The 25526-nt window shown below is 33.9% G+C and overlaps 2 protein-coding genes and 2 long non-coding RNA genes across 5 annotated transcripts; 1 reads left to right on the plus strand and 3 right to left on the minus strand.

Moving 5' to 3' along the window:
* The first annotated feature begins 969 nt into the window (after positions 1 to 969).
* On the plus strand, positions 970 to 6833 carry LOC114315854 (uncharacterized). 2 transcript variants are annotated; one of them, XM_028262468.2, is made up of 9 exons: positions 970 to 1495; positions 2070 to 2270; positions 2360 to 2482; positions 2650 to 2687; positions 2796 to 2904; positions 3103 to 5316; positions 5880 to 6026; positions 6264 to 6331; positions 6417 to 6833. In XM_028262468.2, exons 1-9 carry the CDS (start codon positions 1418 to 1420, stop codon positions 6661 to 6663), a joined length of 3225 nt encoding a protein of 1074 aa, XP_028118269.2. In that variant the 5' UTR covers positions 970 to 1417; the 3' UTR covers positions 6664 to 6833. The 2 variants fall into 2 exon arrangements, with proteins under 2 accessions (XP_028118269.2, XP_082758627.1); XM_082902501.1 differs by having other exon boundaries at positions 1071 to 1495; positions 1920 to 2270.
* Positions 6834 to 9972: 3139 nt separating this feature from the next.
* On the minus strand, positions 9973 to 11367 carry LOC114315849 (protein LURP-one-related 4-like). The gene is made up of 3 exons (XM_028262463.2): positions 11020 to 11367; positions 10661 to 10894; positions 9973 to 10436 (listed from the first exon to the last, which is right to left on the minus strand). Exons 1-3 carry the CDS (start codon positions 11245 to 11247, stop codon positions 10302 to 10304), a joined length of 597 nt encoding a protein of 198 aa, XP_028118264.2. The 5' UTR covers positions 11248 to 11367; the 3' UTR covers positions 9973 to 10301.
* A 2644-nt stretch (positions 11368 to 14011) lies between these two features.
* LOC114314044 (uncharacterized) lies at positions 14012 to 24543 on the minus strand. Its single transcript, XR_003647361.2, has 4 exons — positions 24386 to 24543; positions 23502 to 23550; positions 14238 to 14286; positions 14012 to 14118 (listed from the first exon to the last, which is right to left on the minus strand). It is a non-coding gene; the product is annotated as an uncharacterized LOC114314044 (long non-coding RNA).
* Positions 15533 to 20120, minus strand: LOC114302916 (uncharacterized). Its single transcript, XR_014349023.1, has 5 exons — positions 17710 to 20120; positions 17007 to 17624; positions 15904 to 15991; positions 15738 to 15815; positions 15533 to 15590 (listed from the first exon to the last, which is right to left on the minus strand). It is a non-coding gene; the product is annotated as an uncharacterized LOC114302916 (long non-coding RNA).
* Positions 24544 to 25526: the final 983 nt, after the last annotated feature.

The following is a 25526-nucleotide window of genomic DNA, read 5'->3' on the forward strand; positions in this document are numbered from 1 at the left end:
GAAAGCAACAATTAACCCTCTCGGATGTCTATATGATCTGGACCTCCTCAAATGGACTTGTTGGACATTTCTTAGAGATATAATCTTGTTAGACCTCTCCGGCCCACTTGGTTGGCTTTTTTGTGGATTCATTCAATAGAATTCATTTGAGGCCACTTATACAATAATTCTTTTGGACTTATTAATTTTTTAACTTTTCAATTAGACTTTGATTATACTCAATTAATTTAATGGGCTCAAATCAACTCCTATTACAAATCCCAATAAACTTTTAAAAAAAATTAGGTCCATCGATATATTCTTTTGTATTATTGATTAGAACTAAAAACTAAGGTGTTCTGGTAGAAATATTACCCCAAAAAAAATTGAAAATGGAAGGTTTATCAAAAATGTTACCAAAAAAGCATAAAGGACATTTATGTCAAGTAAACATCACCAGTGTTTACAGTGGTGTTTTGAAAAGTTGGTTAAGAAGTTTATTTTTTGATTTTTTTTTTAATATTTTTTGACTTTTTGTACTTAAAAAACTAACCATTTTTTTTTTTTAAAAAAAAAAAACTTTTTTAACTTAACAACATTAAAAAGTTAAAAAATTAACTTTTTACTAGGTAGTGTTTGAAAACAAATTTTGTAGGTTTTTTTTTTCATTAAAAACAAATTGATTATAAAATAAAAAAAATAAATCCAAATAAAATATCACATCAATTCTATAATTATTTTAATTTTTTTCTCATAAATATTACATCCAATCACAAAAAAATTTAACTATCTTTTCAAATACCAAAAAAAAAAAATTATATAAAAAAACTCACTTCCTAAGTACCCACGGCGTATCCAAAACACGCCACAAGAGCCAAACAAATCTACCAGTATTTCCCTGTATCTTGATTTGACCGAAAGAAGCTTCCCTTTCATGTTTTTTTATACTTTATTTTTTCCTTTAAATTCTAATTCTAAAATTAAAATAATAAGAAATGAGTCATCTCTTTCAAAGAGCAGACTGTTGAACAGCACACCGATGATATAGAAAGAGAAACAGAGGTGAGGTAGACTAGAGAGAGAGAGAGAGAGAGAGAACCTTCTTAGATCTGCAAGTTTTTTTTTAATCTTTGAGCTCATTCTTAAATTGGGTCACGAGTGTTCAACGTGAAACCTCTTATCTTTCACTGAGTGGACTCGCATTGATTCACTGTGTCGACCCATTATCAAGCTCATCGTCTGCCTCTCTCTCTCTTTCTCTCTCAGTGAAAGTTTGAAGTGGGTTTGTAAATTTTGTTTGCATTTGGGGAATATTGATGATCTGCGGCATGAAACGTGATTTTCCGGATTGGGTATAGAGTTTTTCCGGATGAGCTCTGGCAGTGGAAAGCCTTGAATTGGGAGGAAGAAGATGTGGAATTAAGGCCTATAAGAGAAAATGTTCAAGTCGGCGCGATGGAGGACCGAGAAGAACAAGGTCAAAGCTGTTTTCAAATTACACTTCCACGCAACTCAGGTAATAATACCAATTTATATCATCTAAGTCCAATCAAAATGTCTATATATATATATATATATTCAGATGATTAATCAAACAGCTATAGTCAAAGTTTGGGTTTTTTTTTTTTTGTTGTTGTTGTTGTTGGGAATTTGGTGACTTTTAGTGTGGAAGCCATTATTTAAGGCAATGTGATTGGGAAATTATAATCTAGCCCCTGTTTGTTTCTTGAGAAAGATTGATGGAAAGAAAGTACAGTAGAATTCTTAATAATGCGTTTACTTCAAGTAAATTACTTAAAGTATGCCAAGCAGTTCTATTAGGGTCAGTGGAGCGGAAATGTTTTGCGATTTATGCCTAAGTTTTTCTTCTGTTTTCATGCATTTCTCGGGAACCAAACAGTGAATTTGGAGATAATGGGTATTGGTTTGTGTGTGTTTAGTTGGCACAGGTAGGAGGGGATGCATTGATGATATCCTTGGGAGGGGAAATGTTTTTGTATTCATGCCTAATATTTTCTTCTGTTTTCATGCATTTTCTTGAACCAAAGAGTAAATTTCGAGATAATGGGTACGGGTTTGTGTATGTCCAGTTGGCACAGGTGAGAGGGGATGGATTGATGATATCCTTGGTTGCTGCGGATGTTGGAAAGCCGACAGTGAAATTGGAGAAAGCAACAATTCGAGATGGAAGCTGTTACTGGGAAAATCCTGTCTCTGAAACTGTGACTTTCTTTCGTGAGCCAAAATCGGGAAAGATTCGTGAGAAAATTTACTATTTTGTCGTATCAACTGTAAGAAATGTTTTAAAATTTTGAATTTCTATTCTTAGCTTTTGTATCAAGTGAAGCATTTGTGTGAATTCATAAACGGGTTATTGTAGGGATCGTCAAAAGCTGATCTTGTGGGAGATGTTTCAATAGATTTTGCAAGCTATGCTGAATCCCCCAAGCTTTCCTCTGTGTCTCTTCCTCTTAAGAACGCAAAATCCGATGCTGTTTTGCATGTTAGCTCTCTCTCTCTCAAAGCTCATACACACACAACACACATTTATGTTTGAATTCTCATTCCTATGTAGACGTCTACTTGCCAATTTGGTTAATGTTCGGAATGCTATGTTTATTGAAGTGCATTTATATAGTCTCATGTGTTTAGTTGTTGCTTTTGAAACAGGTTTCAATTCAAAGGTTGCAGGAAAATGTTGATCAAAGGTGAAAACAAATCGAATACATTATTTTGTTCTTCACTATTTTTCCAAGCTTTCAATTTTCTTATAAGTAGTTTTCGACTTTGAATTTGTGCATTTCTCTATTTGGCAGAGAGGATGAGGAAACAGAAACTACAAAAAATCATTCAGTGGAAAGAAGCTTGAAGACACAATTACCCGTTGGTGACACAAATGGAAGCATCAAAAACGATTCTAGTGAGGTAAGGTCTCATCCCATCTAGCCAAAGACAGGACACTTTGTTTTTCTTCTTCTTATAATGAGGGTGTTAATGACATTTAAATATTTAACATAGTTGAAGAACATACAATTTTCTAGCTATGAGACCATTTTTTTTTTTTTTTTAAATTTAAATTTAATCGGAGCAATTGATAAGAATGTTTTTGTTCATTGTCTATAGGATGGGCCTTTCAATAAAACAATTTCACATATTACTGAGGTGAATGGGAACGACCACCGGGCCTCTAGTGGATCTGATCTTACAATATCAAGCTCTGAGAGCATCTCCGGGCTTGACACCCCTAGAGAATTCAGAGTAAAGAATAATAATGTCCACCTGAACCCTACAAGCTTCCTATCATCTCCGAAATTGGTGCTTCAGAAATCAACCTCCAATGTCTCTACAACAATCCATGAAGAGCAGCAGAGATCACAGTGGGAGTGGTTAGGAGGTTCAGCTCCGGAAGCAAGTACAGATGATTCATCAACCAGTCCTGACGATGCCCTTTTGGGAGAGAAGTCTCAAGAGGCTTTGGACAACGTGATTGAAAAGCTCAAAACTGAACTTTCGTCTTTGTCTAGGCATGCAGAAATGTTGGAGTTAGAATTACAGACTTTAAGAAAGCAAATCGTGAAAGAGGGCAAAAAGGGGCAAGATCTCTTCAAAGAAGTTGTCAGCCTGAAAGACGAGAGAAATGCGCTTAAGGAAGAATGTGAAAAACTCAAGGCCTTCAAAAGCAAGTCGAAGTTTGAAGGAGGGAATCCCCGTACTCTTCTTGAAGAACTCAGACAAGAAATAAATTACGAAAAGGACCTTAATGCAAATCTTCGGATACAACTTCAAAAGACGCAAGAATCAAACTCGGAGTTGATTCTTGCTGTACGTGATCTAGATGAAATGTTGGAGCAGAAGGATAGGGAAATTTTTAAGCTTTCTAATGGATCTAGAACTGGTGAGAATGCTGGAGAATCGCGAGAAACTAATTCAAAATCGGAAACAGATGATGATGATGAAGAGCAAAAAGCCCTCGAAGAGCTCGTTAAGGAGCATAGCGATGAGAAGGAAGCACATATGCTGGAGGAAAAGATCACAGACCTTTATAGTGATTTAGCGATCTACCAGAGAGATAAAGATGAACTAGAGGTGCAGATGGAGCACCTTGCCCTTGACTACGAGATCTTGAAGCAGGAAAACCATGAACTTTTATATAAACTTGAGCAAAGTCAAGTACAAGAACAACTGAAGTTGCAGTATGAGTGTTCGTCTTCTTTTGCTATTGTTAATGAACTTGAAATCCAGATTGAGAATTTGGAAAGTGAACTCAACAAGCAGGCGACCGAATTCTCCGACTCTTTAGCCACCATAACTCAACTAGAAACACATATCAAGGATTTGGAGGATGATCTGGAAAAGCAGGCTCAAGGATTTGAAGCTGATTTGGAGATTCTTACACGTGCCAAAGTTGAGCAGGAGCAGAGAGCCATAAGAGCAGAGGACGATTTGAGGAAGATGCGATCGAAAAATGTTAACACGGCAGAGAGGCTTCAGGAGGAATTTAGAAGGCTTTCGATGCAAATGACGTCCACTTTTGAAGCAAATGAAAAGATGGCTACAAAAGCGCTAACAGAAGCTGGTGAACTCCGGCTGCAGAAGAATCACCTAGAAGAATTGCTTCAGGTTGCAAAAGAAGAGCTTGAGATAGTTAGGGACCATTACGAAGCAAAATTGCACGAGCTTTCCAGTCAAATAAGCATCAAGGTCACGCAAATAGAATGGATGGAATCAGAAATTGAAGCCAAGTCGAAGCAGCTTGAACAAGGAAAGAAGAATGGGGAAGAAACTCGTAGGGTTCTCTCACATGATATAATAATGCTCAGAGCGGAGATTGAAATGCTTAAAACAGAGAATAATATCCTTTCTGATGAACGGGAACAAATGAAGGCATCTATGAAGGAAACTGAAATGCTGCTACAAAGAGGAAACGCTGAAAGGAGTGAGATGGAAAGTGTGATTGCTTTGTTGAGGAAGGAAGCGGACAAGTCAATGGAGGAACTAAACATTCTTAAGAGCCTAAAGGATGAAAAGGAATCGATAATCAGAAATCTGAAATTGGAGTTGGAGAGTCTTAAATCTGAGTGTAATGAATTGGAATGTTCTTTGGTCGAGAATGAATTTGAGAAAGAGAAACTGAGGAAGGAGGTATTGCAGGTAAAAGGCAACCTAAAGAAGAAGGAGGATGCATTAAACAGTTTGGAGAAGAAGCTCAAGGACAACAACAGTCGGTCTACAGTCTTGGATGGAACAAAAACACCTTCAAGAAACAATAAATCTGCTGCTGTTACTCGTGGTCCTAAAGAGATTGCGAATCTGAAGGACAAATTAAAACTGCTCGAGGTAAATTTTCAACTTCATGCAGCATATTAACAAAAAACTTTTAGCTTGAACATGGTTGGGATGAACTATAAATCAGGACTATAGAAGTACAGATATCAAAGGCTGTAAAATAATAATTTTGTTGAATAACAAAATGGATGAAATACTTTTGCCTAGTTCTTCACCAAATTCATGTTTGTTTCAAACTAATTTTCCAAATCTGAGCAATTTTGAACTTATTTCTCAAATCCACGCTGTTTCTTAAAGTCTTACTTTCAAAATGCAACATCAATTAGTTTATTGTAAAACTTTTGAACTTGTTTTAAAAATATAACATCACAAATCAACACAGGTTTGGGAAATGAGTTTAAAACTGCTTGGGTTATCAAATTAAACACCATCCCAAGCTAGAGAAATAACCCATATGTCACTAGCTAAATTATTTTTTTATATCATATGAATATGATAAGTATTTTAGCCATCTTGTAAATGTTGCTTGATGTATTAATCACAAAAACATATGAAGAAAACATGATGCTAAATTGTGCACTGTACTGACAATGAGAGCATGTTCTCATCACCAGGGTCAGATAAAGTTGAAGGAAGCTGCTCTTGAGACATCAACGAATTCATTTTTAGAGAAGGAGAAAGATCTTCAGAATAAAATTGAAGAGTTAGAAAGAAGATTGGAAGAACTCAATGAAAATAGTGCCCAATATGAATTCCAAAAGGTTAGTATCTTTGTACTTCATATAATGGACTTGTGCATTTGTTAACAAAATACATGTTTACTGTTAACTAGTAATACTGGTCTAAATTTCTGTTTGGTGCGCACTTACTCATCAAATTCAAATGTCAAAATAATCAAGTTGGACTCTGGACTGAACTTCAATATTATCATTGCAGCACCATGCATTTTTTTTTCCTATTGAGCAATAATTCGGGCAATGGTTCATCTTTGGATGCAGGTAGCTAAGGATTCCAAGAACATTACTATCAATAGCATACCTGAAGAGGTGAACATTACAGCTGAAAGGTATGACTCGGTGGAATAAAACTGAACCTTGATACCCTTGTAATCAACTTATAGATCTTCTGATCAGTTTTCTTTTTCCTTGCAGCAATAATGAAATTTCATCAGAGAAAGCGATGGAAGCCTCTGCATTAAATGCCAGAGATGAAAGGAACCTTGATGAATTGTTAAATGAAATGGCATTACTGAGAGAGAGGAACAAATCAATGGAAGATGAACTAAAAGAAATGCAAGAGAGATATTCAGAGATAAGTCTTAAGTTTGCAGAGGTAGAAGGTGAGAGGCAACAACTCGTAATGAAAGTACGTTACCTTAAGAATGCAAGAAAGATCTAATAAACTTTCCCGACAAAACTGGAAACTTGAAACCATTCATAAATGAAGCAACTGGCTCTCTGCCCAGAAATGCTCATATGTACATTGGTAATACACTTCCTTTTTCTTTCTTTTTTTTTTTTTTTCTTTTTTTTTTGGTCTCCCATTGGATAATGTATAAAATTACAAAATAGTTTCCCCATGTGGCTATAAAAAGGGGGGGGGGGGGGGGGGGGTGTTTAAAGTGTCTTGGTGTCTAATTCATGCTTTTTTTTTTGTTTTTGGTAATATCATATAGTTTGTTTTGATAGTTTGATTTATATTTGTCTAAAATTAGAGAAATTGGCATTTTTGTTCTTCTTGCATCAGAATTACTCATGTACTTAATATTACTTGATAGTTCATCTGTATGACTGAATTGAGACTCGAAGTTTATATGTAAAGTGCTTTATTTTGATTAAATAGCTCTGCCAAATCCATTAGCCAGTCTTTGTTTTTGTTTTTGTTTTTTTGTTGTTTGTTGTTTTTTTTTTTTTTATGATCATCAAGAAAAGACATTGATGTAAATAAGAAGTGCAAGGAGAGTACATCATAACTTAATTAATAAAACAAGCCAAACTAATTGCTCCAAAAGCTGAAGAGAAAATCTCAATATCAGAAACACTGCCCTCTTCATTTAAAGCTAGCAAAAATGATGTAGTAGAATGTTATTGCTTTAAAGGGATAACAGACAGCCCCATGAGTCATTCCAAAATGATGCTCTTTTCTTCATTCCCCAACTCAATTCTCAAATTTGAAACATATGTTATCAAACAGGTTTAGATTCCAGACATGTATTTCAGATAACAATTCACATTAGAGTTTCATTTCCTTACATTTTCCTTTTCCTTTCTAAATCTGTACTCAAATTCATAATCCGAACATAGCATAAGTGAATTTTCTTCTTTCTCAACACAGTCTCTCCCAAAAAGAAAAACCATTTTGAAACTTTCTTCTACTCTTGAACAACCTTCTTTGGTATCTTAAACAGAGACATATAGATTGGAAGATTACTCAAGACTGACTTGATCAATACAAGTCTTTTAGGCTATTACTAATTGCCCAGTGTTTTTCAGCCTAGGATTTGCACCTAAATGTCAGCCCAAATGATTGATTGGCAATGGTTGCTCTTTACATTTTAACAGTTGTGCCATATTACTTAGAACTTCCTCAAGGACTCCAGTACTACTCACAACACTCTGGTACAAATTTATCTCGAGACTTGACATGATCTGAAAACACCTCATAATTCTTTTTTAAAATTTTAACCTCATCTTCATCAACAGCACAAAAAATCAGAGTATCTTCTGCAAATTGCAGATGTGAAAAATTACCCTTATCAGATTGCACTGTTTGGCTCTTTTGAATTGTACTATCAGACCTTCTGGCACGATGAGACACAACAGGGTATGGTCCTATTTGGTGGAGCTTTTTTTAAATTTAAAGTTGATAATTAGAAAGCAAGAACTAAAAGTACCCCTAGCTCAGCTTCTAAATAATCAGTTTTTTTCAACTTATTTAAGCTATTTTTACCTAATAAACTATAAGCAGAAGCTGCACCAAATAGTCTGGCACAGACTCTCAAATCAAAATAAGTTATATTCACCTCTCAAAAACTGTAACAAACAGTCCCTATGTCTAGTTGACAATAATGTTTGGTCTAAATGTACTATTGGAATCCGATTCGTAATATATATATATATATATATATATAAATAATTATCACTGTTATGCATTTAGATAATTAAACATGTGGAAGTGAGTAACATGACCTCAATTATATATGGTTGAAAAGGTGCACACAAAATGGATAAAATTGTTAAGGCTAAATTACTCTAATCTCTCTTTTAAGTTCAGAGAAAGTATTCTAATTTCTTATCTTCATCTTATTTATTCAAATTCATGTATATACACACCATCCATACTAATTTTGATATTTTTTAACCTTACTAAAAGATAAATCAATATAATTATTCTTAATTAATAGGACATATTGTATTTTTTTTCTAAATTTCAAAAGTGGTCCGTGTAATTTACCCTATTATCAATGTCCGTCAATAACAAAATGGTTTGGGGAATTTGAGGCATGCTTATGATTTATCTCTATATTTGGCATATATTGTCAAAGTCATTGTTGAAAAGGTACTTCAAACTTGGAAGAGTGTTGAAAGGATAAGTAAAAATAAATGAATTTGAGATGGTTGCATGATTCTTTATTGTAACTTGAACATGAATTTGTTGGAAACAACATCATCTATTTTTATTTTGAATGGAGGTTTGGGAAAAGGGTTACCTAGTCCACCCTTGACCTTGTTCATGACCTGGCAGTGCATTGTCCAAAACTAGGGCAGTCAAAATGTTTCTTTTTTCTTTTTCTTTTTTCCGGGGCCAATTTCACATAAAAAAAATTGTAATGATTATTTACATCTTGTATAATAACTTTGAGGTTATAGATTCAAGTCGCAGAACAATCACTTTATACACTATGTTAAATGTTAGGTGCAGGACCGGCCCTGGCCTAAGGCCAGTAAAGCTTGTGCCTTAGGCCCCAAAATAGGGTCCTCAAATTTAATATAGTGTTATAGACTCAAATTATTTTTGTTATTTTAGAGCCAATTTAAAAGGGCTCATTATATTCTGTTGGGCCTATATTTATTTATAAATGTGATTTAGCCTAATTAAAATTAAAATTAAAATATATACGAAAAGTGTTGGTGGCCCCTGGAGAAGGAATCCAACCCGCCCCCCCCCCCCCAAAAAAAAGGCCCAAGGAGAGAACAATATACATACACTGAGCTGCTGTTGGTGGCCCAGGGAGAAGGCATCCACCCAAAAAACAAGAAGTCCAGGGAGAACATTATCTATTTTTATTGTTTTTGAGTTATTGTACTGATTTTTTTCTATATTAAATATAAAAGTAAATTTTAGTTTATAATTTTAATGATTATATGTGTAAGTAAACTTAAATAAAAATTTGTTGATATTTATCATTTTATGCATAAATTTTTTTATTAAAAAATACATATATAAGGGGGGCCTCATTTTCATAGTTCGCCTTAGACCTCACAAATCTCAGGGCCAGCCTTGGTTAAGTGTGTATATAATTTTTTTCCTCCTAAATACACATTAATGTTTACTATTTGAACGTTCTTTATTTAAGTTATCATTCATATGTAAATTAGGCATAAACGCTATGTAGGTTGGGGAAAAAAAAAAAAAAGTTTAAATTTAAATTTAATAATGTGGTGTATGCCACACTCACAATAAATATAATTCACGTATTTTATTTTCAGCATACTTGTTCTTGATACGGAATAGTACTTTAAATTTCAAGCATGTTTAATAAATGACTCTTCAAAATTCTCCAAGCCCCAATAGCTTGGTCAACAGACCTTCATGTGTCCCTACCTAAAATAAAAAGAATGAGAATGTTGACACTTGTTGCTTCTTTACCCTTCTTTTCCTTCCTATATGAACAAAGCACTCACTTTTGCAGGCTAACAGAAAAATAAGAATAGAATGAAAACAAAAACAGAAAAAACAAAATTGTTTGTGAAGAAGCTAGCCCATGCACCCATGCATGTTGTGTTGTAGCTCTTGTGATGATTGAAGCTTATCATTCAGATCTTGTCTGTCATCAATCCATACACAGTCACAAGAGCCATTACAAGGGAATGATCTGTTTGGGGTTCCACAACTAAGCTTAATACATCATCTCCCAACACAACACCTGAAGATAATTGCTTTTGTGTCACCTGCCAAAAAAGAAAAGCAAAAAATTGCAAATCATTTACTCTTCCACTTTAATAGTATACTATACTACAAACTATCAAACAACAATTCTTGGAAAAGTTTACTTGCTCTGGTGTTTCTGAACTTTTCATTATTTTTGTTTATGAAAACACATGAAAAAAGAATATAAAATTTTTGGAAACATACCAAACAAAACAAGTTCTGTTTTGCAAATATTTGGACTAACCTCTGCAACAAGTCCACCATGACTGTCTGTAATCTTGAATGCTAATTTTCCAGCCAATCCTATTATTCTGTAGCTAATTACTTTAGCTTTATCGCGCCCCAAAGTAACGTGACAAGCCATTTCTCTCCCAAGAAAGTTGCTGTTTGTTCTTGCTTGATACCATGGTTTCTCCAACTTGTTCATTTTAGAACCACTCCATTTATAAATATCCCAATGTCCCAAGAAACTTAGTTTCTGCAAGAAAACAACACACAAACAAGATCACACAATTTAGTAAGTGTTAATTACTTGGAATTAGTCTGAATGAAACTCAAGACACAATCAAAAACACATGATGCCACTCATTGCTTGCTTGATACCTTTCGTCGGATAGAAAAGAGAACTTTGCCTTGAAGATCCATGAGATAGACTTCATTGCTACTCTTTTCATCATAGTTGTCAATACGATAAACGATTTTTCCATTCGAATTGAAAACCGTGCATCCATTTCCATGGAACACAAGTGATTTCATCCATATGGTAAATGTTTCTCTTGTAGAAGTCATGTAAGAAGAACAAGTAGGTGTTTGAGGATAAATCTTAGCCATTGAAAGACTTAAAAAGGGCTTGAATGAGTTGGGTTTGTGGATGGAGACTTATCTGTCAAAGACCTAATATATTTTTGCAAGAAAGACAAGTGCAAGATTTCAAAGATTAGCATATTGCAATGTGATTTACATGAACACTAATTTTAAAAAGCATTATAAAAAAATAAAGATAAAGATTTTGCAACCCTTAAATGGTTGTTTCAAAATTGTCTAGGTCACTTTCTGGCCACACCAGTTCTGTACTTTCGTTTCTTTTGTTTCAGTCGACGTGGCATAAGGTGATTGGTCAGCATGTGAGGATGAGGAGGCTGACTTGAAGACACATATTATTAGTCAATGGTGACTTTGGTTTGGTCTCGTTTAAACCATGTATCATGTACATTGTATATATGTAAAGTTTGGGGCGAATTACACATGTAATCTTTATAGTTCGTCTTTTTTTGTCAATTTATTTCTATTGAGTTTTTCATATTGTATCAATGTAATTAAATTGATAATACCTGTTTAAAAAATAACCTGAAATCAATGAGCAAAATAATATATTTAGGCCTCATTTGGGAAGCGACTGGTTTAGCTAAAAAGTTAAAAAGTTACTAAAAAAATCAAAAAGCCAACAACTCATACCAAAAAGTTAAAGATTCCTTTTTCTCTCTACTTTTTGAGCATCTTTTCGTAAAAAATCAAAAAGACATCCCAAACATACTAGTTTTTTTTACATTACATTTTAGCCAAAAAGTCAAAAAGTTATTAAAAAGCCTTGTTCCCAAACGAGGCCTTACTCTCCTCAAAGTGATTAAGGGATCAACATCAAATTTGAAATGATTTAGCCTCTTTTGAATAAATCATTTTGCTCTTAATTTCTTTTTTAATTTCTTAATGAATGCTATTAATTAAATTAAATTGATACAGTGAAAAAAATTAAAAATTATAATTGATACAATTAAAAATATAAAAATTAAATTGACATAAGAAATAAATTACAAGATTACAAAATAATTTGCCCTAAAGTTTATAAAGGCCTGTCTGTTTGAATACCATATATTTTGCTTTGGTGGAAGCAGCCCTCCCGGCCTTTATCTTTTGACGACCTTTTATTAATGCTCTTTCTTTTTTCTCTTTCTTCCTTTCTCTTATTTATTTATTTATTTATAATTAGAGCATTTAGTGAAAAACAAACCAGGAGCTCAAAGGCCATGTAAAGAGTCTACTTCTATAATGGAGTTTGTTAATGTCATGGGGAAGATAAGCATGCACAATGTTCTAGTTATCTGTTGCTTGTAACCTTATCACTTCAACATAATTTATCCTAAATGATTTATAAATTAATACATTTTATAAAATTTTCTTAGTTAAAATTAGGAATGGCAATTTAAATCCGGCCCGACGGGGACCTGACCCCCCGACCCCGATCAGAATGGTTTTTCCCCGAAAAATACTCCTGTGGGGACGGGGATGGCATTTGAAATTAAATCCCCGAAGCATTTCGGGCCGGGGATGGGGATAACATTCACAGCCCCGGACCCGGCCCATCCCCGTCCCCGTATCTCCCCCGAAGTGATATTACGACTATATCCCTGTCTATATATATGTTTGTGTTTAGGGATTGTTGACACAATCACAACACAAACAAAATGAGGCTGCTCTCTCTCTCTCTCTCACTCTCATCGCCGTTCTCTCTACTCCCTCAGACCACGTCTCTCATCTCCCTCTCCCTCTCCCTCACTCAAATTTCTCTCCCTCAAACCACGTCTCTCATCATCTAGAACAGATCTAAACAGATCCGCCCTCCGTCATCATCATCTCGATCAGATCTAAACAGATCTAAACAGATCCGCCGATCCTCCACCACCACCACCACCTTCGTCGCCATGGCTTCCACGTCGCAACACCGCCTCTGTCCGGCCTCCACTATAGCTCCGTCGCAACAGTGTTGATGATGATATATCCGCGGTTTTTTTTTTTTTTTAAAGTTGTTGTTGATGATGATATATATATATATATATGTGTGTGTGTGTGTGTGTGTGACATGAACAAGTTCAGATTTTTGAGATTTGAGATTTTTTTTTGAGATATATATATATACTAGCGTATGCCCGTGCCTAAAGGCACGATGTAAATAATATTAAGATTAAAATGCAGTTATAAAAATATATTTAACAGACTGTACTCTACAATTCCAAATAAATCAAATATAAAAAAATTAAATATCAAATAATGCACACAAATCAAAAGAAATTAAAAGAAAACTCTTCTATCATTAAAACATTGCAAAATCAATAAAACATTGTGATCCATTGACAAAGATTAAGAGAATAGAACACATGAAGCAAAACCCACATTATAACCTCCTTTCTATTTACATTACATTAACAAAACAATTCACACATTTCACAGCACCAACACTTCAAAGATTCCCCCCCCCCCCAAAAAAAAAAAAGAGCATGAAATTGAACAAAGAAAACCATACACAACGATTAAAAAAAAAACGATTGAAAATAATAAATTTCAAATTTTATCTTATACATATCAAACAATTTATTTTTAGTTTAGTACTTAAATTTTGATCAAACAACTTTTTAACTCAATAAATTTAACATTCAATTTTCAATACTTAATTTTTAAACATTACCTGAGTCCAAACCTTATCATAAGACATAGAACTAAAGTAAGAAAATATAAGTAGAGTAATCTACCTAAAACTCTATCTTTTATGTAGTAAGTTTGTATTTGTAAAATTGTTACAAATCTTTTATAGGTTACGGCAAATTACCGTGGGTAAAACTGATAGCTTGAACTACCCTCAATTATGTATTCATTCGGCGGAAAGATGTTGCTATTGAGACTGGACCAACCGCAAGATTAAGCTTGAGTCTGCATAAAAACCCAATTCAAGTAAAATTAATACATTAAAGACTATCAAATCTTGTGAATTTAATAGTTTGTTGAACTTAATTAGCAAAAAAAACAGAGTAAGGGTGTTGAATACTCACAGAGGCCGACTATAGGTGATAAATTCGCAAGCTTTGAATAACTTATTCCCTGCAATGTGAGATAAAATCGACATGAGATCTGGGAAGAAGGTATAGATTTTCTTCTTTACTATATATTTTTCTGGGATAGTATATGACCCCGATATGTGACATAGAACAAATAATTTTCCTAGCCGTTTAGTTGTGTTTCTATTTGTAGTTTTTTTGAAAAACGAAGACAATGAAAAATTCTAAAAATGGCCATCATTTTAATATTTATGATTATATATATATATATGAATACTCGAAAATAAGTACTTGTTTAGTTGTGTTTTCATTTTCTGTCATCTGTTTTTCATTTTTGGAAAAATACCCAGAAATGTGACATAAAACTGGATAATTTTCCTACATAGCCCTGTTTGGTTATGCCTTTGTTTTCTTTGTTTTTCATGCTTTAAAAAAAAAAAAAAAAAGGAACAATGAAATGTTAAAATAAAAAATAAAATAAAAAGTGGTTTTTTTCATTGATAAGCAAAAACAGACTGCTATGAAGAATGAATAATGCCCCTGCTCTCATGAGTCATATCCCTAGTTTAAGGTGAATACACAATGAAATCTATTGAAAATTCATATGCCAAAGATTAATGTTTAGGTAAATTAGAAAGAAATAGGATTTCCGGTGCAATATCTTTATATGACTTAATAGATTGGGGTGTTTCTATAAATGTTAAAATAAAAAATAAAATAAAAAAGTGGTTTTTTTCATTGCTAAAAAAAAACGGTTTACGAAAATTCGAAAAATAATTCGTAAAAAGTGGGTTTTGTTCATTACAAAAATTTAATTAAATCAAAAACAATTCACCAACCAACCTTTTTATGTTTGTTCAAAAAAAAAACACCAACCTTTTCACCTGTTTTCTGAAAATGACATTATGTGTCCGAGCGTCTCTGATTCTGAAGGCATGACGAAAACATCTCCGCTCGCATATGCTTGAGAGAGCTCTTCACCTCCTAACATCCCTGCGAATACGGCAGGCATGCCGGAGAACAGCTTTTCGAGATCCTCCTTGCCACGAAGAAATCAAGGTGTTGAATAAATTTTGCCCATGGTTCTTACTGGAAAATAAATTCAGACGATCATCATGGCCCAATTTGTGTATCATTGGATGTATGCAAAAATATAAAAATAAATAATTCATTTCGTTAGACAGCGGTTTGTGGTTTTTAATACAAAGAATCATGTTATACTATATTCTATAGAGATTGTTCCAGCAATGTTGACAAAACTAAACAGCCAATAAGTCCTTAGAGAAATACCTGTATGGTTCATCTCCAATAAAAGCAATTTGTGCCTCCGGTATCTAGTCCATGACACTGTTCAATCATACATCCCAAATGTCAATGGTTACAACTTATAATAATTATGAAAAAAAAAGCATTATTCCGTCAATATTTTGCAAGTAATATTTCCTAAATTGCAAAAGCAGAAAATACTTATCATTTGAAATAAAAGAGCAGTACCTTTTGAGTAAATCCAAACTCTTCTCAACTCCTAGTCGTCTAACATGGACTATCAATGGTCTCTCGGGCTCCCCATTGCTGATTTAAAAAAGAACAATATATTAACATTTGGAGGAAACTCATATTACATGGCAATGAAATTTTAAGGATTGAAAGAAAGCCATACCTTAGTCTTATTCGCATTTCTTGAGAGCGATATTTGGGATAGAAGCTTTCGGAATCAACACCCTTATTCCAGAGACGAATCTTGTTACCTGAAAAAACAAAGAATTAACATGGATATGAGCTGCTATTTTCAGAGAAACATTTAAAAAAAATAAAATAAAAATTCAAGCAGAAGCATAAATGTCAAATTCTGTTATGTGATCAATGTGAAATTTCAGAAAGTAATGGAAACATAGATTTTAACACAAAATTGACTGAGTTACACCGTGTGTTCCATTGTGTTCAAATTGATTTCAGAATTTGATTCAGAATTTGATTACAGGAAGTCAAATTTGATTTCAGAATTTCATGTCTAGAGGAAGTCAAATTTGATTTTGTGATTTCAGAATTTGATGACTATAGGAAGTCAAATTGACTATGCGTTCCAATTCCCCACACATTTAACTCCAGTTGTGGTTATAATTCACTCAACAACACTTTCTTTGTCTTTCTCTTTCTCTTAGCATGATTTCAGAATTTAACACACGTTTAACATGTGATTTCAGAATTTAACACACATTTAACTCCAATTGCGGTTATTTTAGCATGAATTATTAACATGAGTACTCTTTAATTTTTACTCAAGGCACGGTGTAAAAGACAGGAAATCAGTCAACCTGAGTCAATTTTATTATTCTGAAAGTCATAGACTAACCCAGCAGAATTTGATAAAATAAAATTTAAAGTCAAAGTCACAAATGATCTTTAAATGATCATAGTCCAAAAATAAAATTCTGCTAGGTGGAGTAAATGATCTTTGATACAATCATAGAATCCAAAAATCAACTCAACAAAAGCAACTGACTTCAAGCAACTGACTCCAAGCAACTGACTCCATTCTATTGTGAAGCTGCCAATTGGCCACATAAATATTATATTTAGTACAACTCTCTACATGAGAACCCCAAAATCATAAAGAAATAACAAATATTACATGAAATAGAATGAAAAAATTAGAGATTAAAATCCCTCATTTATGTATGTAATGACAAATTAGATCGATAGTGCGTATGGTTGGAAATGGAGAGCTGAAAAAGAAAAGAAAAAAGAAAAAATAGAAATTACCATAGAACTTATCCTAGCTTGGCGTCATCGGTTGATCTCACTCCACTTGTCTGCACACATATACTATCACACAATGGTTTCTCTTTTTAATAAACAATGGCATTGTCAAATGAGAAAAAAAAAAATAACAACGAAAATGAGTAAGCTTAACAATGTATTAATCGGAGACCTGATCACCATGGGTCCATTACCGCCATAGGTTCTCAATCATAGCAACTAATGCTTTCCTTTCAGCAAAACCAACTAAAATCTAAGTGTGAGAGTGCAATCTAACAAACAATCAAAGTAAAATACCTTTTTCAGAGTCTAGTTAAAGATTGACAATGGTTGAGTACCCAGTAGGCATCACTCTAAGCCAATCCACTACTGCCGATTGGTACCAAATTGTATTGATTCCAGACTTTAAAAAACAAAAAGAAGAAGAAGAACAGTTAAGAAATAACATCGCTACTTTAGAAGTCTGGAAGTGATAGAGAAAAGAACATGATCATAACTTCATATTAGATACTAACCTTATTGAGTACCCAAATTTTACCATTAGCAGTTGGTTTTGGCATACCATGTCCATTATAATGGAAGAGAACTCTATCAGAATTGGCATTCAAGCTCATAATGTGCCTACTTACATGTCGTGAAGAATAAGTTAAAACATTATTTGATATTAAATTTTTACACAAAAATAATATAAAAAAAAAAATCTCACTTTGGGTTGCCATCGTTTATATTGGCCAAGCAAAGAGTTCCCATTTGTTTTATTTACCATTATAGTTGCAATAGAAAATGGATCTACAAACAAAAGGAAGAAGTGAAATGACATAAATACTTTCATAACATTAAACCTATACCCATAAGAAATAAATCTAAGTGACTCCAGCCATCATCAAATGCACAACCAATATGACAACAGGTGCCACAACTTCAAAAGCAAATTAAACATAGAATAAAAAGCCACAGGTTATGTAGTTAATTGCAGGCCACAAAAAATTCAAAAGGTCAAAGTAGATACACCCATACAACAAACATTTCAAACTAATTTCATAAATTAAAACCCATTTCATAAATCAAAAGCTTTTCAAAATCATAGGAAATTAACACCCATTTCCCATTAAAGAATCAAAACCATGTCAGAAATCAAACTGAAAATAAAAATTCATTTCTGAAATCAAAACCCATTTAAAAAATGAAACCCATTTCATGAAGATCAAGTATTATTTCACACCCAAAACCTTTTACAAAATTAAATCCATTTAAGAATTTCAAAAATCAAAACTCATTTCTCATTTCAAAATCAAACCCATGTTAGAAGCCAAACTGTAAATACAAACCCACACAATGACCAACCCAACCAAACACCCACAAATGTCAAAAAGGTTTACAGTTTAAAATTGATGAATTGCAATTTCAACACCAATCCACAACTCACAAAAATAAATGATCTAAGATTCAACAAAATGGAAAAATATCTAGAATCCAGATTCAACAAAAAATAACCAGATTAAAAGATATTCAGATTCAACCTTGCAAACCCACAAAAATGTCTAGATTCAAGCAATCAGAAACAAACAAACCCACAAAAATATCATGAATTGCAAAAGTTGGAAGTTCTAGATTCAAGCACACACACACACAAAATAAATAAATAAAAATAAATAAAAAATAAAAACCTAATTTTAATTCATATTTCCAATCACTTTCCTTTTCTCTCCACAAATCACTCTCCAAATCCAAGATTCAAGCACAAACCCAAAAAAAAATCCAATTTTAATTTTTCTAATCATTCCGCTGCCTTCAATTTCTAAAACTCCCAAAACTTTTGCATAAATACACATATTTAAACAAAAAAAATCCTAATTTTGAGTGGGGTTATGTAGCTCCACGAATGATAACTTGGATATACAGAAATATATGCATACATAATCCCCACAAAACATATATATCAATATGTGTAGATATATCAAGTTACTCATACATAAAATACACAGGTAGACATTCAAATACCCTATCTTCTAGGGAGAGATTGATTTGATTCAGTGGGGGAAAAAAATGAAGAACTTAACTAATTAAAATACCTGTTTGGGATCTCTTTTATTTTTTTGGACTATTATTTTTGGACTATAAAATAAAATTTATTGACCCAGCAGAATTTAAAGTCAAAGTCAACCTGAGTCAAGTTTATTTTTGGATTCTTTGATTCTATGATGCGAGAGATAAACTAACCCAGCAGAATTTTAAGGCACAAAGTCAGAATTCAAGGCAGCAGAGTTTTAAGGCACAAAGTCACAAATGTATGAGTTTTAACCCAGTAGAAATCACCTGAGATACGAAACTAAAAACTAAGAAACAATAAGGAAATTATTTACACTTGAATAGAGAGAGAGGGAGAGAGAGAGAGAGGGAGGGAGAGGGAGCACAATGTAGGTCCCCAAAGGCTCAAATGTTGAAGAAATGAAGCCCCTTCCCACAATTACCAGAAAATCCTTCAATGATCAACCCAGAATAAACAATGAAAAAATACAAATGAACAAATAATGGAAAAATACATTCACATTCATGATCTGTCTATCTCTCGCATCTAAATCTTCCACAATTTTCAATAACATCTCTCAACCCTAACCCTAATTCCTTATTTATCCATTTCCCAGATCCCCAATTTCTCTCTCTCTCTCTCTCTCTATATATATATATATATATGTGTGTGTGTGTGTGTTTGTACCTATCAATTTTGGTGGTGGTGGTGGTTATGGCGTGTGTGAAGAGGGTTAACAGGTCGGCGTCGGTGGCGTTCGCACCGGACCCCCCCCATACATGGCGGCGAGGACGATGGCCTTCGTCGGTGAATCTCGAGATCTTCGAGGTCGATTTCCAATCCGACGATCGTGAGCTCCCCGTTGTCGGCGATTTAATCGGGTCTCTTGGGGGAAGAATAAGCAACACTATCATTTGCACAAACAGAACCAGTAAGAAATCTATCAGACAAAAACCTCACAACCCAACCTAAATGACCCGTAAATAAAACCTCACAGCCCGACAGAGAGAGAAGGAGAGAGGTAGAAAAAAAGACTGAAACCACTGAAACAATTAAAAAACATACACAACTCGACAGAAACAGAAGGGGAGAGGCAGATATCTTACCTTGCGAGCCGAGTTCGAGAGGCAGATATCAAGGACTGGAGAGCAGCGTCGGGAGCTAGCGAAGATGGAGGGTAGGAAAGAAGAACCATTGGATGAGAGAGGGAAGGGTAAGGGAGAGACGTGTTTAGGCAGATGTGAGAGAGAGAGCAGAAATTGTTTGGGCGGTGAAAAAATTGATGACAACCGTTGGATATTGATTGGGATTATCTCTGCCATTGGATCAAAATGTATCTCACATACATTTTGATACATTTTCAAAAAGCCTCTTGGCTTATTATATAGATATCTTCGTCGCCAGATTTTTGATATATATATATATACTAGCGTATGCCCGTGCCTAAAGGCACGGTGTAAATAATATTAAGATTAAAATGCAGTTATAAAATTATATTTAACAGACTGTACTCTACAATTCCAAATAAATCAAATATAAAAAAATTAAATATCAAATAATGCACACAAATCAAAAGAAATCAAAAGAAAACTCTTCTATCATTAAAACATTGCAAAATCAATAAAACATTGTGATCCATTGACAAAGATTAAGAGAATAGAACACATGAAGCAAAACCCACATTATAACCTCCTTTCTATTTAAATTACATTAACAAAACAATTCACACATTTCACAGAACCAACACTTCAAAGATTCCCCCCCCCCCCAAAAAAAAAGAGCATGAAATTGAACAAAGAAAACCATACACAACGATTAAAAAAAAAAACGATTGAAAATAATAAATTTCAAATTTTATCTTATACATATCAAACAATTTATTTTTAGTTTAGTACTTAAATTTTGATCAAACAACTTTTTAACTCAATAAATTTAACATTCAATTTTCAATACTTAATTTTTAAACATTACCTGTGTAACGCCCTCAAAATAATAACATTAAACCCATCAAATAAGACATGCATTGATATGTAAAAGTTCCACATTCTTTCATTTATCAGAATTCCATTACATAAGTATTACATGTTAACAACAAAAGCAAATGCCCTATGGGCTTACAGCTTTCCAAGTTAACACTTGGTTACAACAAAAGAGTACTAACTCATTTACACATTAAGCCCTTGGCTTGAATTTACATGTAATACATCAAAAAGTAAAACGACAAAAGTATGTCCGCCTCTAGCCTCCCAAGCTATGTCCTTGGAGGTGGCATGTTACCTGTACCTGAAAATGATATTCCCATATAGGGTGAGCCACAGCCCAGTAGAAATACACTAAACCAACCATGAACAATGACTAAAAGATTAGCAATTGATAGATGGCCAACACTGATACATTCACATAAATCACATATTTATGTCATACGACTTATGAGTCCAAGTTACTTTTCATTTTCCCTTTTTCAACAGATAAGCATGTTAGCTCTATCATCATCTCAACAGATATGTATAAAAACTATATCCCACATTCACAGATAAGCATATAAGCTATATCCACATTCTCAACAGATATGTATAACAACAATATCCCACATTCACAGATAAGCATATAAGCTATATCCACACTTCATAAAGATAAGCATATGAGCTCTATCTTCACTTCTCTAGACAAGCATATGAGCTGTATCTACGGAGTTCATCCCCTATCTTCTCCCAACACTATCCGGTTTAGAGGTACATCCCCCATCTTCCCCTAAATCGCGGAGTACATCCCCCATCTCCTCCTCTACACATAACGTATACAAACACATTGGTTCTATATACAATCACTCAATACATACAATTAATGTATTCTATCAACCGTCAAATTCCATGACACATTCCATTGATTAGTTTCCGTTTGCCTAATCATCATGCATTGTCTACAACAATCACGACTATCCTCCACCGATAGCCCAAAGCAGTTATCTCTAAACAGAAAATAAATGCACAATGGATATTCAATCAACATTTCATTTCCTCATTTCTCACAATTAATTATCCCAATTAATCAAACAATGTAATTAGGTCATTATCCATAATTAACATTTCAACCCTTAGGTCCCATTTTCATCAATGATTCAACATTTATTCCACTTCTCTATGCCAAACATGCATCTAGGTTTATTATGAATAAAACCCCAACTTTTGTAAAATAACACAAAAGCCCCAAACTTTCACCAAATTACCAAACCAACCCCAACATCTCAAAATACTAAAATTTAAAGACAAAATCCATAGAGAGGAGTAGGATATCCCTACCTCGAAGTTTGAGCCAAAAAGAAGATGAAGACTCGAAAATCAACGTGCTCCAAATCCAAACTTTTTCAGATTAAGTCGAAGCTCTCAACGCCCTCTATCTTTTTAACAAAGGCCCTAGGCTAGATTCACACTCTAGGGAGATCAAATCTTAGAGAGAGTGTAAGTTTAGAGAGAGAGAGAGTCTCGGATCTAGGGTTTGAAAGAAAAAGAAAGTGAAAAACTGATGTTCAAAAACGCTACTGTCCGCTGATATAAAACACGCTCGCTCGAGCGAAGACTTTGTCGCTCGAGCGACCAGACACAGAAAACTCTCGCTCGATCCAAGAAGTTCTCGCTCGAGCCAAAAACTCAGAAGTGTGCTCGAGCGAAAGAATGCTCGCTCAAGCCAACAACTCAAACCCTCAGGTCTGCAACCAGAAGCACGCTCGAGCGACAGACTTCTCGCTCGAGCGAAGAACAAACCAGACCGCTCGAGCGAAGAAAACTAGCTCGAGCCAAGAAATGTAACTCTCAGGTCCAGAACCAGACGCAATCTCTCGCTCGAGCGAAGCCACTCTGGCTCGATCCACCAGACACGAACTCAACTCTCGCTCGAGCGACCAACTCCTCGCTCGAGCGAAGGTCCAAAAATCTGGGCAGCAGCACTAGGCTCCCAAACACAACCAACCTGTAACAAACCTGCCCAACACATCCTATAACTCAATATACAAAGTAAAGAGGATGCAAACAAAATAATAAACAACTACCAACATCCACGGACACATGTCTGAATCACTGTACAACAAGGGTAAACCCGGGATCGCTATAACCTGAGTCGAAACCTTATCATAAGACATAAAACTAAAGTCAAAAAATATAAGTAGAGTAATCTACCTAAAACTCTATCTTTTATGTAGTAAGTTTGTATTTGTAAAATTGTTACAAATCTTTTATAGGTTACGGCAAATTACCGTGGGTAAAACTGATAGCTTGAACTGCCCTCAATTATGTATTCATTCGGCGGAAAGATGTTGCTATTGAGACTGGACCGACCGCAAGATTAAGCTTGAGTCTGCATAAAAACCCAATTCAAGTAAAATTAATACATTAAAGACTATCAAATCTTGTGAATTTAATAGTTTGTTGAAATTAATTAGCAAAAAAAACAGAGTAAGGGTGTTGAATACTCACAGAGGCCGACTATAGGTGATAAATTCGCAAGCTTTGAATAACTTATTCCCTGCAGTGTGAGATAAAATCGACATGAGATCTGGGAAGAAGGTATAGATTTTCTTCTTTACTATATATTTTTCTGGGATAGTATATGACCCCGATATGTGACATAGAACAAATAATTTTCCTAGCCGTTTAGTTGTGTTTCTATTTGTAGTTTTTTTGAAAAACGAAGACAATGAAAAATTCTAAAAATGGCCATCATTTTAATATTTATGATTATATATATATATATGAATACTCGAAAATAAGTACTTGTTTAGTTGTGTTTTCATTTTCTGTCATCTGTTTTTCATTTTTGGAAAAATACCCAGAAATGTGACATAAAACTGGATAATTTTCCTACATAGCCCTGTTTGGTTATGCCTTTGTTTTCTTTGTTTTTCATGCTTTAAAAAAAAAAAAAAAAAGGAACAATGAAATGTTAAAATAAAAAATAAAATAAAAAGTGGTTTTTTTCATTGATAAGCAAAAACAGACTGCTATGAAGAATGAATAATGCCCCTGCTCTCATGAGTCATATCCCTAGTTTAAGGTGAATACACAATGAAATCTATTGAAAATTCATATGCCAAAGATTAATGTTTAGGTAAATTAGAAAGAAATAGGATTTCCGGTGCAATATCTTTATATGACTTAATAGATTGGGGTGTTTCTATAAATGTTAAAATAAAAAATAAAATAAAAAAGTGGTTTTTTTCATTGCTAAGAAAAAACGGTTTACGAAAATTCGAAAAATAATTCGTAAAAAGTGGGTTTTGTTCATTACAAAAATTTAATTAAATCAAAAACAATTCACCAACCAACCTTTTTATGTTTGTTCAAAAAAAAAAAACACCAACCTTTTCACTTGTTTTCTGAAAATGACATTATGTGTCCGAGCGTCTCTGATTCTGAAGGCATGACGAAAACATCTCCGCTCGCATATGCTTGAGAGAGCTCTTCACCTCCTAACGTCCCTGTGAATACAGCAGGCATGCCGGAGAACAGCTTTTCGAGATCCTCCCTGCCACGAAGAAATCAAGGTGTTGAATAAATTTTGCCCATGGTTCTTACTGGAAAATAAATTCAGGCGATCATCATGGCCCAATTTGTGTATCATTGGATGTATGCAAAAATATAAAAATAAATAATTCATTTCGTTAGACAGCGGTTTGTGGTTTTTAATACAAAGAATCATTTTATACTATATTCTATAGAGATTGTTCCAGCAATGTTGACAAAACTAAACAGCCAATAAGTCCTTAGAGAAATACCTGTATGGTCCATCTCCAATAAAAGCAATTTGTGCCTCCGGTATCTAGTCCATGACACTGTTCAATCATACATCCCAAATGTCAATGGTTACAACTTATAATAATTATGAAAAAAAAGCATTATTCCGTCAATATTTTGCAAGTAATATTTCCCAAATTGCAAAAGCAGAAAATACTTATCATTTGAAATAAAAGAGCAGTACCTTTTGAGTAAATCCAAACTCTTCTCAACTCCTAGTCGTCCAACATGGACTATCAACGGTCTCTCGGGCTCCCCATTGCTGATTTAAAAAAGAACAATATATGAACATTTGGAGGAAACTCATATTACATGGCAATGAAATTTTAAGGATTGAAAGAAAGCCATACCTTAGTCTTATTCGTATTTCTTGAGAGCGATATTTGGGATAGAAGCTTTCGGAATCAACACCCTTATTCCAGAGACGAATCTTGTTACCTGAAAAAACAAAGAATTAACATGGATATGAGCTGCTATTTTCAGAGAAACATTTAAAAAAAATAAAATAAAAATTCAAGCAGAAGCATAAATGTCAAATTCTGTTATGTGATCAATGTGAAATTTCAGAAAGTAATGGAAACATAGATTTTAACACAAAATTGACTGAGTTACACCGTGTGTTCCATTGTGTTCAAATTGATTTCAGAATTTCATGTCTACAGGAAGTCAAATTTGATTTTGTGATTTCAGAATTTGATGACTATAGGA

Source organism: Camellia sinensis, chromosome 13 (assembly GCF_055761805.1).
Source record: "Camellia sinensis isolate YWXY chromosome 13, ASM5576180v1, whole genome shotgun sequence".
NCBI classification, from domain to species: domain Eukaryota; kingdom Viridiplantae; phylum Streptophyta; class Magnoliopsida; order Ericales; family Theaceae; genus Camellia; species Camellia sinensis.